Source organism: Coptis chinensis, chromosome 1 (assembly GCF_015680905.1).
Source record: "Coptis chinensis isolate HL-2020 chromosome 1, ASM1568090v1, whole genome shotgun sequence".
NCBI classification, from domain to species: Eukaryota; Viridiplantae; Streptophyta; class Magnoliopsida; order Ranunculales; family Ranunculaceae; genus Coptis; species Coptis chinensis.
The window spans coordinates 40,991,827-41,005,292 of NC_141456.1; the positions used below are offsets into that span (position 1 = coordinate 40,991,827).

General features: G+C 33.5%; 1 protein-coding gene across 4 annotated transcripts; it reads right to left on the reverse strand.

Annotated features, from left to right (window-relative positions):
• Positions 1-1,272: 1,272 nt before the first annotated feature.
• Positions 1,273-11,087, reverse strand: LOC147524034 (serine/threonine-protein kinase SAPK3-like). Of its 4 annotated transcripts, XR_015218450.1 has the most exons (10): positions 10,631-11,003; positions 10,166-10,240; positions 8,976-9,077; positions 8,807-8,860; positions 8,642-8,734; positions 8,448-8,540; positions 2,355-2,459; positions 2,157-2,255; positions 1,674-2,055; positions 1,273-1,548 (listed from the first exon to the last, which is right to left on the reverse strand). XR_015218450.1 is itself a non-coding variant. In XM_086601602.1 (9 exons), the coding sequence occupies exons 1-9, from the start codon at positions 10,751-10,753 to the stop codon at positions 1,789-1,791; spliced, it is 1,011 nt and encodes a 336-aa protein (XP_086457728.1). In that variant the 5' UTR covers positions 10,754-11,087; the 3' UTR covers positions 1,273-1,788. The 4 variants fall into 4 exon arrangements, 2 of the variants coding, with proteins under 2 accessions (XP_086457728.1, XP_086457741.1); XR_015218452.1 differs by lacking the exon at positions 10,166-10,240 and having other exon boundaries at positions 10,631-10,905; XM_086601602.1 differs by having other exon boundaries at positions 1,273-2,055; positions 10,631-11,087.
• Between the last annotated feature and the right edge of the window lie 2,379 nt (positions 11,088-13,466).

Genomic DNA, 13,466 nt, shown 5'->3' on the forward strand with positions numbered 1-13,466 from the left:
AGTTTAGACAATTGGCCTTAGTTTTGGGTCTAACCTAGGGGTGTCTCTTTTTGCCGAATTTCCGATTTTTCTGAAATCCGACCCGAAATTGGTCTGGTTCTGGGTGTAGTTTTCATGGGCCGATTTTTCGATTTCCGAAAATTTCAAAAAAAAATTGGATCGGATTTGGATATAATTCTAAAATCCGATCCGATCCGAAATTTCCGATATTATTGCCAATTTATTCCAAAAATATATACTTCTCTTACTATCCACTTGATTAGATCTCGACCGTTCATTCATTTTCTAGTTTTTTACTTCCAAAACAAAAAAACAAAACATAACCCGCCCTTACTTCCCACTTGAATTGGACCACTCTAATTGTCATTACACCGCGTCGCCATAATAACAATGATATGAAAAAAAAATGTCATTGAGTCATACAATGACTTCCAGACCAATCCAAAAGCCAAATTCCAATAGATAGAATATTATATAAAGCTACTTAGAGTCTAAGACCATAATCTATTATTTATGCAGACACTTCACGCTTCAATTTCCACACACGAAAAAAGATTGAAACATTACAAATACCCAGACCTCAATGAGAATACAATGCTTGCTATTGGTGGTCGCGGAGTTCTTTTTTCTCGTTTTCTTGGATCACTTGTTTGAATGAAAATGGGTTTTCTCAGTAAACAAGTGCGTATTGTTGTTGGTACATTGGTGTTGTGGACATGGTTTTCTCTCCCTACAATGAACATTGGCGTATGATATTCCAAAAATAATTGAAAGTAAAGAGATCTTTAAAAATTTACCAAGTATTCCGAAATTTCCGAGTTATTCCAAAATTTATGAAAGTTCCGAAATTGGAAATATATTTTGAATCCGAAAAAAAATTGGATCGGATTTGGCTAGCATATTAGGTTCCGAAAAAAATTTGGAAAAATTCGAAGAGGTTAATCCGATCCGATCCGAAGTCACCCCTAGTCTAACCAGACATTTTGGTGGGCATATAGGCCAATTTTTTTTGCATAGTGGCCTAATGGACATGTTAGGTAGGTCTAGGAAATAGGAACATCAGTTTTGCTACTTTGAATGGATACTTGAAGTTAAACAATGGCAGTGGGTTGGTTAAAAGCCCGTTTTCCAACTTTTCTTTGTTTAATAAAATTCTAAACCGGAAAAGACTAAAACGTGTGGTTTTTGTATTTGAACAACAAGAATCGAAGGAATTTTGTTTGTTTATTAATTGATTATGATTCGAGATCTGCTTGATTGGGGAAGACTACAAAAGCAAACCGCGCATGATTGGCTATTTGGTTCCTCTTAATATATTGTTGGTTCAATTTGATGTCTATAAGTCTATTGGTAAATATTAAAAGGGCACATGCATCACCATAAAAATAAAAAATAAAAGATAAACAAATAAAAAAGAAGTCCATGATGCACAACAGCTCCTGGCTTGGTCGGTGCAGGGTCGCCAAGTTTGAGTCTTGTGGGACCCAAGTTGAGTAGTTCATCATTACTAGTTCTGAAAACACCTGTTTTAGAACCCCAAAAGAATTCCTGTGAACAAGAGAGACAAAACAAATCTCCATTCATTCAATCCTTTTTTCCAGAATCAGTGGTACAAAGTGCTGAGAGCAGTTCTTCAGTAATCGCTAGTTCAGAACCAAAACTTTAGCACATACCTTGCACCCTTGATACTGATACTGATACTGATACTTAAAGGATATTGCGCATTGCACAACACATGGAACTTGTTGGAGATAGACGTATATATATTCAACGCTCCTAATGTTGTTGTCAGGGTAGAGTAGTTACGCCACTGAAGTTGTCACCTTCAGCTTCTATATAGTTGTGGTCCAAAGTTCCTTCCATGGACTGCCAACTCGGTTTCGAGCCTTCTGCAGGTATCATTGCCTCTTGAACGAACCGTGTAATTTCTTCAATGCTTTGGGTTGGTTCATAAATATTTATGTTCTCATAACTCGTTCTCTCAACTTCCAAAAGTTCTCTGGGAAGGTTCTTTAGAAACCAAGGATGCTTTTTGATATCTGGGATAGTGATTCTCTGGAGGGGGAGGAAAAAGAGAGAGAGAGGGTGAATACTATATGCAAACAAGGTAAAAGAATATAAAGAAGCAGCCTTAGAATCAATGGACAGAAAATGACCTTTGCTGGGTCGGAAACAAATATTTGAGAGAGGAGGAGCCTACAATTTGAAGATATATGGACATAATCGGGTATGGAGTACTGAACACCAATTATTCTCTGTTCTCCATATAAACAACAGAGTTCGTAAATAGAATGTAGAGTAAGTTATGAAGAAACAGTTATGAACTTACGGTTGCAATTTTTTTGTGAACTCACCCCTATAGTCTTACGGACATTTCTAGGATCCGAAGGATCCTCAAATGGGTATGCTCCTACCAACATGACATACAGTGTCACTCCACAGGACCAGACATCTGCTATCTGCAATTTAAGAAAATGTAGATACTCAAGAAACAACAAAGATGATACCATTAGTTCAATATTTGTTAGTGTGCTCCATGATTCCAGTAACGAGTCGACTACTCGAGCATGATGAGACACACATATTTCTGATAAATGGCTTTATGAGCTTGACCGGTTATAAGGACATATAAGTTGTGAACCATAATCTGGTAAAATCATGAATGATTAAAATGATTATTAGCTCTACCTAAGGCCCAACTGGGATTTCAAGAAATTTCAACTTTCCTACTTCATTTTTTTTTGCGCCTAAATTTAGAACCCATGGCCGAATAAAATTTCCACTAACTTAAGCCAAAATACATACGTATCCATATTACAAAATATCGGAATATGGATATTTACCGAAACTCAATTTCTTGATATGTATTGTGGATATATTTTTCATTCTCTTTAGGGATATTTTACATTGTTTCACATGCAAATATCGAAAAATATCGTGGATATTATGAATATTTCTTAATATATCACGATATATCTTTTATATTTATTTGGAATATAATGATAAATATTAAATAAAATTATTACCTACACAAAATATCGCCAAGTATCTCTAAATATCACAATATATATACAAATATCGTTGAAATCGTCAAAATATCACTGATATTTGCAGTCTCATATATCTCTACACATATCGCGATATTTTTGCATTTATTGTTGAAATCCCGATAGATATCGCAATATTTCATGATATCTTTATATATATATTATAGCTCTACCCTATTCAATTGAGAAAGCATTTCTAGAGTGTCCACGTGTCATGGCTAATTAAGAAAAAGTAGGAGATAAAATAGAAAACAAATATTTATCTTTATCTTTAGATATATATTATAGTTATACCCTTATAGAGACTCCAATTTTTCCTAAACTCTATTACTAAATATAAAAAAGTATGATATAAATAAGAAAATAATCCCATCTAGAGTTTCACAGACTCTTCAACTTTTCCTAAACTAATTACGAAAAAACAATCCCATCTAAAGTTTTACAAAATCTCCAACTTTTCCTAAACAATATAGCTAATTACGAAAAAAAAAAAATACGGGAGAAAAAATTAAATTGCTAAAAACAATAATTTCCACCGAAAATGATTTTCCTAAAAACCCTTTTCGATTTTATAAGCCATGTGATTTTGACATTTATTCAGTTAAAGATTCAAAAAATCACAATTACGACATATTTCAATTCCTTAGATATATATTATAGTTATACCCTCACCAATCTATTTTTTTTGAACACTCGCAGGCACTCCAGGTTTTTTAAACTCTATTATTTCTTATAAAAAAGTATAATATAAATAAGAAAACAATTGCATCTAAAGTTTTAGAGAGTCTCTAGCTTTTCATAAACACTATAACTAATTACAAAAAAATAATCTCATCTAGAGTTTCACAGAGTCTCCAACTTTTCCTAAATAATATAGCTAATTTAAAAAAAAAAAAATATGAGACAAAAAAAAACTAAATTCTTAAAAAAACAATAGTTTCCACCTAAAAACGATTTTCCTAAACCCCTTTCGATTTGATGCGCCATCCATAATGAGATTTAAACATTTATTCATAGTTAAGGATTCGAAAAATCACAATTCTGGCCACAATAATTACGACATATTCCAATTAAATTTATAAATTTATAAATTTTCAACACTATATAACTTTTCATATATATATAATTCGGCGGAATAACGAGATTCAGTTAAAGTGGATGTTGGGCTTAAATAAATTATATACCAAACCAAAACAAATTACATGTGGAAAATTAAATTATATAGAAAATAACATCACAAAATATATAATAGAAAATGAAGAAAAAAAATAATGGCAAAGCAATAATGACAAATATTTTACAACATATATAATATTGAATGAAACTAATGTCAAAGAACAATTAATGGGGAATCGAAAATTGGATGCAAATGCATCGAACTAACCTCAAATAATATTTAACGGAAATCAGAAAACTGGATGCAAATGCAAGCATTAAACTAATCTTAAAAAGTAATTAATAGAAAAATCGGAATATGGATACAACTGCATTAAACTAACCTCAAAGAATAATTAACGGGAAATCAAAACTTGAATGCAAATACATCAAACTAATATAAAAAAATAATTGTCAGGAAATCGGAAACTGGATGCAAATGCATTGAACTAACCCTCAAAGATTAAATTAATGGAAAATCGAAAACTGGATGCAACTACATTGAACTAATCTCAAAGAAAAATTAATTATAAATTGGAAACATGATGCAAATCGTGGAACTAATCTTAAAGAATAATTAACCGAAATCGAAACCGGATGCAACCGCACTAAACTAATCTTAAAAATAAGCGGGATGCAAATGCATTAAACTAACCCCAAGAAATAATTAACGGAAATTGGCTGGATGCAAATTCATTGAATTAACCTCAAACAATAATTAACGGAAAATCGGAAACTAGATGCAAATGCAACCTTATCAAATAATAAATAAGAAATCAGAAACTGTATACAAATGCATTAAACTAATCTCACCGAATAATTAATGGGAAATCGAACCTGGATGCAAATGATCGTTGGGCCTCTCGTTAACAATTAATAGGGAATTGAAAATTGGATACAAATGTATTGAACTAAGCGCAAAGGATAATTAATGAGAAATCGAAACTAGATACAACCGCGATTGAACTAACCTAAAAAAATGGGAATCGGAAATTGGATTCAACCGCATTGAACTAACCTCAAAAAATATAAATATGAGAAAATCGTAAACCTGGATGCAAATGTTGAAGTAATCTCAAAACATAGTTGAATTATATGTTGTGAGAATGTCTCGATAAGTATAGTTTTGCATTTAAAATTGTGTTTATCTTATCTCTTTCCGTATGATTGGTAACTCCTTGCTATTAAAGTAGCTTCAATATATATGAACTTCGCTTTATTAGGCAATCTCACAAAACTTCAATCAAACTTCTATTATTAAACAACAAAATGAAATTGAAGGGTTTTATCAAATGTGAGTTCTTTTTTTAAATGGAAAGTGAGGTTTTTACATTATAAGAAATTTGGATGAGTGATCAATATAATATTAATATATAATAGTTATGCATATTTAATATAACAATACCCATTCGTAGATAATCTTTGCAGATTCCACATAATGAGTCATGCATAATTTAAAGAATAATTAATGGGAAATCGGGAACTGGATAATCTTTGATGATCCAACATAGTAAATCAAATATAATTTATTTTTTATGTCATGTTTGCAAGGACACTACAGATGGATCAGTAGAAGTTGGTATTACACACCACAATGGATAATTAAAAAGAAATCGAAAACTGGATTCAAATACATAACTAAGCTCAAAGAGTAATTAATGGGAAATCGAAAACTTTATGCAAATACAATAAACTAAACTAAACTCAAAAAGTAATTAACTAGGAATCGGAAACTGGATTCAATTGCATTAAACTAACGACAGAGAATAACTAACGGAAAATTAGAAATTGGATGCAAATCCTTGAAAAATATTTAATGGGAAATCGTAAATGGTATGCAAATACATCAAACAAACCTCAAATAATAATTAATGGGAAACCAAACCTGGATGCAAAATGCATTGAACTAAACTCAAAAAATAATTAACAAAAATAAAAAAAAATCTGATCAACTAACCTCGAGAAAATAATTGGTGGAAAATCGAAACTAAATGCAAATATGCATTGAAATAACCTCAAAGAATAGTTAATGGGAAATCGTAAACCGGATGTAATTGTATCGAACTAACCTCATTTCAATGCATAAATAATAAATTGGATATAAATGCATTGAACTAACCTCAAGAAATAATTAACGGAAAATCGAAACCCGGATGCAAATTCATTGAACTAACCTCAAACAATAATTAACTGGAAATCGGGAACTAGATGCAAATGCAATCTTACCAAATAATAAGCGAAATTGGAAACTTGATGCAAATGCATTAAACTAATCTCACGAATAATTAATCGAAATCGAAACTGGATGCAAATGCATTAAACCGACCTCAAAGAACAATTAACATGAAATTGAAAATTGGATACAAATGTATTGAACTAACCGCAAATAATAATTAAACGAAAAATCGAAACCTGGATCTGATTGCATTGAACTAACCTCAAAAAATAAATAACGGAATAGGAAATTGGATGCAATTGCATTCAACTAACTTCAAAATATAAATAACGAAAAATTAGAAACTGGATGCAGATGTATTGAACTAATCTCAAAAAGTAATTAACGGGAGATTGGAACTTGGATGCAAATGCATTGAACTAATCTCAAAGACTAATTAATGAAACATCAAAAACTGGATGCAACTATATTGAATTAACCTTAATGAATAACTAACGGAAAATTATAAAATGGATGCAATCAGATTTGAACTAATCTCAAATAATAATTGCGAAATCGAAAACTTAATGCAACTACATTGAACTAACCTCGAAAAGAATAATTAATAAGAAATTGAAACCGAATGTAATGTACTACATTGAACTAACCTCGAAAAGAATAATTAATGGAAAATCGAAACTTGATGCAAATGCGTTGAACTAATAACCCTAAAACATGTTTGTATTATATGTAGGGGGAATAAATGTCTCGACAAATATAGTTTTGCATTTTAAGTAATGTTTATCATAATTGTTTTATTATGATTAAGAATGTCATGCTATTCAAGTAGCTTCAATATTATCTTCGTCACATTAGGCATTCTCACAAAACTTCAATCAAACTTCTATTATTAAACCTAACAACAAAAAGAAGTTGATGTTTCCTTTTTATAGAGAGTGGTGCAAGAAATTTGAATGACTGATTAATATAATTTTCATATCTCATAGCTATGCATAGTTGCTAATATTTTTTACAATAATTTAATATAACGGCACCCGTTCGTAGGACGGGTTCGAAAGCTAGTTTTATACTATATATGTATCTCTATATGTCTGTTCCATACATAGACCAAGTGAGTGATAACTTGTGACTGTTGATCCCAAAAACTAGGTGAGATTCTACCTATATCCCCAAGACTCTCACATAATATATTAATAGAATTGATCTTTCACATAATTTTGAGTTTATGGAGACATTGACAATTTAATATGATATCAAAGTCTCTGGTTTATAAGAGGTCTTAGGTTTAACACTTGTCAGGTGAAGATGTCCAGTCCTTCTACTTGTGTATTTCCAGCGTGTCTTACTGAGAGGGAGTGTTGACCCCAAATACTAAGTGAGATCTCACCTATGTCCCCAAGACTCACATAATATATTAATAGAATTGACTATTTACACAAGTTCGAACTTATAGAAAAATTGACAATTTAATAGTGACTACTATGATTGACTAGTGTGAAAAAAAATTGATAGTCCCACAAACTTGTTAACTAAATCTGGGTAAATTTTATCAAGTTTTTAAGGTTGTGAAGAGGATTAACTGCAAGTTTGCAACTGGTGAAAAAGGTGGCTCAAATTCCAGCAGGGTGGTTTGACAGCATTACCTCCCAAGTGGAGATTGTGAGGGTATAAATCAAACACATTGAAGTTTTTGCAGGAAAATATGAGATTAAACTTCTGGCAAATGCCTGGAATATAGATGGCTCTGTCCATAATTTGAAGCAGAAAATAGATGGAACCAAACTATTCTTCTGATGATGGACAGGATGCCAGTCCAAATTTAGTGGAGTAGTCTAGAGGTTACGACATGTCAACGTCCACAAATAAGAATCAATATCGTTCTCACAGTAAGAAAAAATAATAATAAAAAAGAAAGAGCATCTTATGGCGTCTTTTGGCATGCTCATTAGCCAAATGTTGCAAAATTGGATAAAGATATCCGTCCTCTGCCCCATAAAGCAGCATAAGGTAAAGAAGAAACAAATTGGAATTCGTTCAATTAATTTCTTACTAATGAAAGAAATACATACCTTGCCGTCGTACTCCTTACGCGACAGTACCTCGGGTGCTATGTATCCAGGTGTTCCAACTGTTGAGTGGGGTCTTGAGTGCAAAATACCAGACTGTGATTCCGAGTAAGACAGTTACAATTTGGAAGTGAGTGTGGTGTGGTTAGGAAAGCTAATATATCACCTGGTGTCAACTACAAGATTTTGATACCAACCTTGGAATAACCAAAATCACATATTTTAAGGCGTGGAGTCGTATTCCCATCCAACAGTGTATTTTCCAGTTTCAGGTCTCTATGACAAATTTCCTGCAACAAGAACAAAAGGCCGTAAGAAAAATAGACAATTTAAATTAGAAAGACTAAGCAGAATATATATACCATATAATGGCAGTAGCTGACTCCAGATATTAGCTGCTGAAAGAAGTATCTTGCCTGTTTCAGATGTTTTGGTAAAGTAAAGAAAAGTTAATATAGCACAAAGAGCAGCATTCACAGAGAAAAAATGGACACATTTTTAAGTATAGATATGACAAGATCATGATATAACCTCATCTTCACTAAACCTTCCAGCAGTGCACATCCTGTCGAAAAGCTCACCACCCGCTGCATATTCCATAACAATTGCAAGATGTTTTGGTGTCACCATGACCTACAAAGCAAAAGCTTCTCTGTCAAAATGATATATAACATAAAGCGGGAAAAAGAAAATCATCTACTTCTTATTCCAACAGTGGTCGCGTTATTCTGGTTGAGAATATATGTATCACTTTGGTAATTAATATCTCGAAGAGGTTAGCCATATTCTGCTTCAATGTGACTGAAGCCATCAGACAGCAGATAAGGAAATTCCCGAAGGTAGAGGTTAGCCATATTTTCAGGGAAACTAATCGGGCAGCAGATTTCCTAGCCAAATCTTGTAACATGAGTGATAACTCTATAAACTATAGCATAGGACCATATCCTAAGCAACTGAGTGAAATATTAGATGAGGATGCCAGAGGTGTTGTGTACACAAGATTTTAAGTCAATACAGGTAGAGGTCTGCCTAACCTCTAACTGATTCAAAAAAATATATCTCGAAGAGATTACGGTAAGGACGCAGTTTTGATCTCATTTAATTGAGTTCTAAACTTAACATATTCCCTCTCTTTCTGCAGTAATTTCCATGATTTTTAGGGTATTCTTAGCAATTTATGCAGCTACTTCTTTGTAGTCTAATTTTTTGGTGTACACATACATTTTCCTTTTTATTAGTGTCCCCCAGCCTTCATTAGGAACAATCTTGATCAATCTCCATATAAAGAAGTAACAATCACATGTGATCTGTGGGGATATGCCTAAAAATGTCTACACACACCACTTAATTTAATCAGAATATGTGACTGCATCACCAAGAAACTCCTCACATTATTAGAATTTTTTGTCCCTTCAATTCTAAATCCAAAACGTGCTCTACACGACTAAGATCCCGTGCAACATTCCTAATTATGGGCACTGTATTAAACAGATTTCACAACAAAGATGTACCATACAATACCAGTTAACATTTGGTCGAATTCTCAACCCCTCTAGACTACATGATGCTCACAAATCACTAAATGCACCCATGGATGGCACTAAAATAGTCATCTTTTTGCATCACATTATTCTTCGATCCTCATGTAAGTTGTAGAAATCTATTTCAAGGATTAATTTTTTTTCAAAAACATGTCTTATCTTAATTAGTTGGAATTATACCTCCTTAAATCGAATTATGTTTGGATGCCTCAGAGACCTGTGGTTGATGATTTCCCTCTGAACTTTCTCATCAATCTGGAGAAAAGACAGTGACGGATTGACATCATTATCTAACTTCAAATTATAGAAGACATCAACATAAGTTGAGCACCATTAGAAACCAAAGTTTCAAAAATTAGAGAGATACTTCCAAAAGGATATGGATATACACAGAGTAAAAAAGTGCAAATGATATATAGGATCCAGAACCTAATTAATAAATAATGAAATGATGACAACACATGAACTCAAACTTGATAAAAAAGAGGAAAAAAATTTAGACAATTCTTATTCGAATCATTGCTTAATCAAAGTAAACAAAGGGTAGTAACCAATTGCAATAGCAATATCAAACAGAGAGAAAATGAACAAAATCCAATTCAAATGAAGCTACAAAAAGTAAAAAGATTGCAAATAGAATTCTACCTTCTTCCCTCTTTCAATGTATTTGACAGCAAAAAGCTCCTTAGTCTTCTTATCTCTCACAAGCCTTGCCACCCCAAAATTCCCAGACCCAAGTTCCTTCAGTGGCTCATACTTGTCCTCCATTCTCAACCACCAAATATACTCAAAACTAACAAAAATATATATGCAGAACCACTCCAAGAAACAGTTTACTTCCGAAGTAATAATATCTCAAGTGAAGACTAAACAAGACTCTCCCATTTAACTTTTTCTATGTTGTCTAAAGAGAAGCTTTTGTTGACTTATTGTAATGGACTAATGGGAAATCAAACAGAGGATTGCCTCTCCACTTTTTCTTATATGTGTTAGATACTTTGAAGAATCATTTAAAGAGAGATTTTTGCGTCTACTTGTTCCCCATTTTATACTTTATTAGTGACATGCCAAAGAATAGACATGGCTGATGCAATCATTGCATACTCTGCCTTCTAAACTTGAAGTTGAAGTTAGATATTGTCGTACACCCAAGGAACTAAAATTCCAAAAGTTTCATGAAATTTTCGTTTTCAGTGATTCCAAAGTTTCTGAACATTTCATTAATAGTTTTGTTGAATTTTTCAATATTTTCTGAAAATTTCACAAAAAAATTATGAAAGTTTATTCTACGGATCTGAAATTTAGTTTCTTGATATACACCCATAGTCTGTGATTTCGAACGGAATCTCAAAATTCCGTTGAATATTTCAGTTTTTAAAAATTTTAGAATTATATATCAAGGTCAAAAAATATAAATTTCAAAATATTTTCGGAATATACCAGAATAAAAACTGAAATTCCGATTTTTGGATTTATCGGAATTCCAAAATCGTGAACTATGCGACTAGTCACTACAGATGCAAAAAATGAAAATCATGTGACCAAAGGCAAAAACTGATTCATAACATTGGGTCTAGCCAGTAGCTGGGTCTTTTGATGGTAATTGCTAAGTCCAAAACAGTAGTACATAGAGGGCATGTTAGGTAGGTCTTGCAACATCTTTTTTGGTACTAGAATGGATACTGAAGTTGATAATGCAATGGGTTATGTCGAGGTCGTTTTCTAGCTTTGCTTTCTTTAACATAAAATTCCAAACTAGAAATGACTAAAACTTCACGCTAAATCTAATTTATGGGTACCCTGGGGACAATGTGTTTTGTACTTGACAAACAAGATTGAAAGAAATTACGTCTTGTTATGATTTTATTTGGATTCAAATCTACTTGCTTGGGAAAGAGGACAAAAATATAATGCGCATGTGCTTGGCTCCTCTTGGTATATTGGAAGAATTCAATTTGTTCTCTTTAAACATGCATCATCAAAAATTCAAAACCGAATTATGTGTACGTCATCTTATAATAGGTTATAGGTGCATGCTGCACCATGGCTCCTGGCTGGGTTTGTCAAGTCTTTAAGTTGAGCTTCCTGGAACCCAGGCTATCAGCGAGTCAGGCGTGACCGGCGAGGGTGCCTCGTGTCCGATCTATGGGCCGATTCTCGCACACAGGGATCATAGCCTCACGTAGTGTTGCAAGTAAAAATCGCGTTATAGTAATACTGGCAGATTTTCTTAGCCATCAACAGTAGGTTCCCTATTACAGTAGTTGCTTAATCCGCTTATTGGATTGAGGAGTAAATAATCTCTCTTATGTGGTCCATATTCTTAGCCAGTACTTCATACATCACACTCAATAACCCCACCTTGAAGTTTCTATCCAAGTTCTTCATTATTTTTCGATAATTCCACATTTCATTAATTCAAAAGATAGTAACTTACAGAACAGACAACTATCAAAAATACATGAAAGAAACAGTAAATCAAATGCAAGAAAAAACACAAACATCCAAGTATGTTTGAGATAGATTCCCTTGCATCGAATTCCCAACACCAACACGAATCTGAAATCTTCAACCCATGCTTCTTCCCCACCTGAGTTGCTCCAGCACTGATCAGCCAAGAGTTCTGATTCTCCCAGGACGAAGACCCAAAAGTCTCCAAACCACAAAGCAATAAACTCTGTGACAGCGGCAGATTAGCTACACCTAGAAGGTGAGCCTCACCAAGAACCTTACAAAGGAGTGGTGGCCTGACCATAAAACCCCCAAAACCAGCAATCCGGAAAGGGAGAAGATAAATGGAACGAACCTCCCTCCTGCCCAACCAACACTGAAGACAACCACAACCAGTTACAAGCAAAAGAGTCCAATTACAGCTCCGACATCGTATGAGAAATGTCCAACCATGAATATCTGACTTGATGCTGCCAACCAAATAACACTTTAATAAAACTGGAAGTAGGAAACCGAGATCGTACTTGTTTTGGATCTTCAACAAAGAACTAGCCTGCAAAAAGGGGGTGACTTTCCACAAAGTAGAAACCATAAACCCCAAAGACCACAGCTCTTGATCCAAACGATCTATGCCGATTACACTATGGGTTACAAAAACCCATAAAAGCAACCAAGTTCCTTTTTTTTCTTTTTTTTCTTCATCACCACAGCAATGAGACACTAAAGAAGTCAAGGAGAAGATTTGTGGAAAGAGGAAACTCAAAAAAGGATCAAGAGAAAGTTAAAACAGATCAGATCTAGGGGTTTTTTTTTTTTTTTTTTTTTTTTTAAGATCTGAAGAGGAGTGGGGAAGAGCTGCTGTGGCCCACAGGAGAGGCTTGAGTAACTGCTTTAGCCCGCAGGAGAGGCGAAGTGGCGAAGAGGCTTTATCCCTCAGGAGAGAGGGAGACAGCCATTATAGAAAACTCTAAGTTCTGCGTAGTTGTAGTTCTTCATTATTTAGAAGACTCACCTGGACAAGAATTTTTCC

What these genes read in the sequence shown, in the direction of transcription:
- LOC147524034 (XM_086601602.1), bottom strand. Translation starts at nt 10,753, where the DNA reads ATGGAGGACAAGTATGAGCCACTGAAGGAACTTGGGTCTGGGAATTTT. An exon ending in TCAGCTACTGCCATTATATG is followed by an intron (nt 8,735 to 8,806) that starts GTATATATATTC and finishes TTCTTGTTGCAG; the next exon opens with GAAATTTGTCATAGAGACCT. An exon ending in GTAAGGAGTACGACGGCAAG is followed by an intron (nt 2,460 to 8,447) that starts GTATGTATTTCT and finishes CTTAAATTGCAG; the next exon opens with ATAGCAGATGTCTGGTCCTG.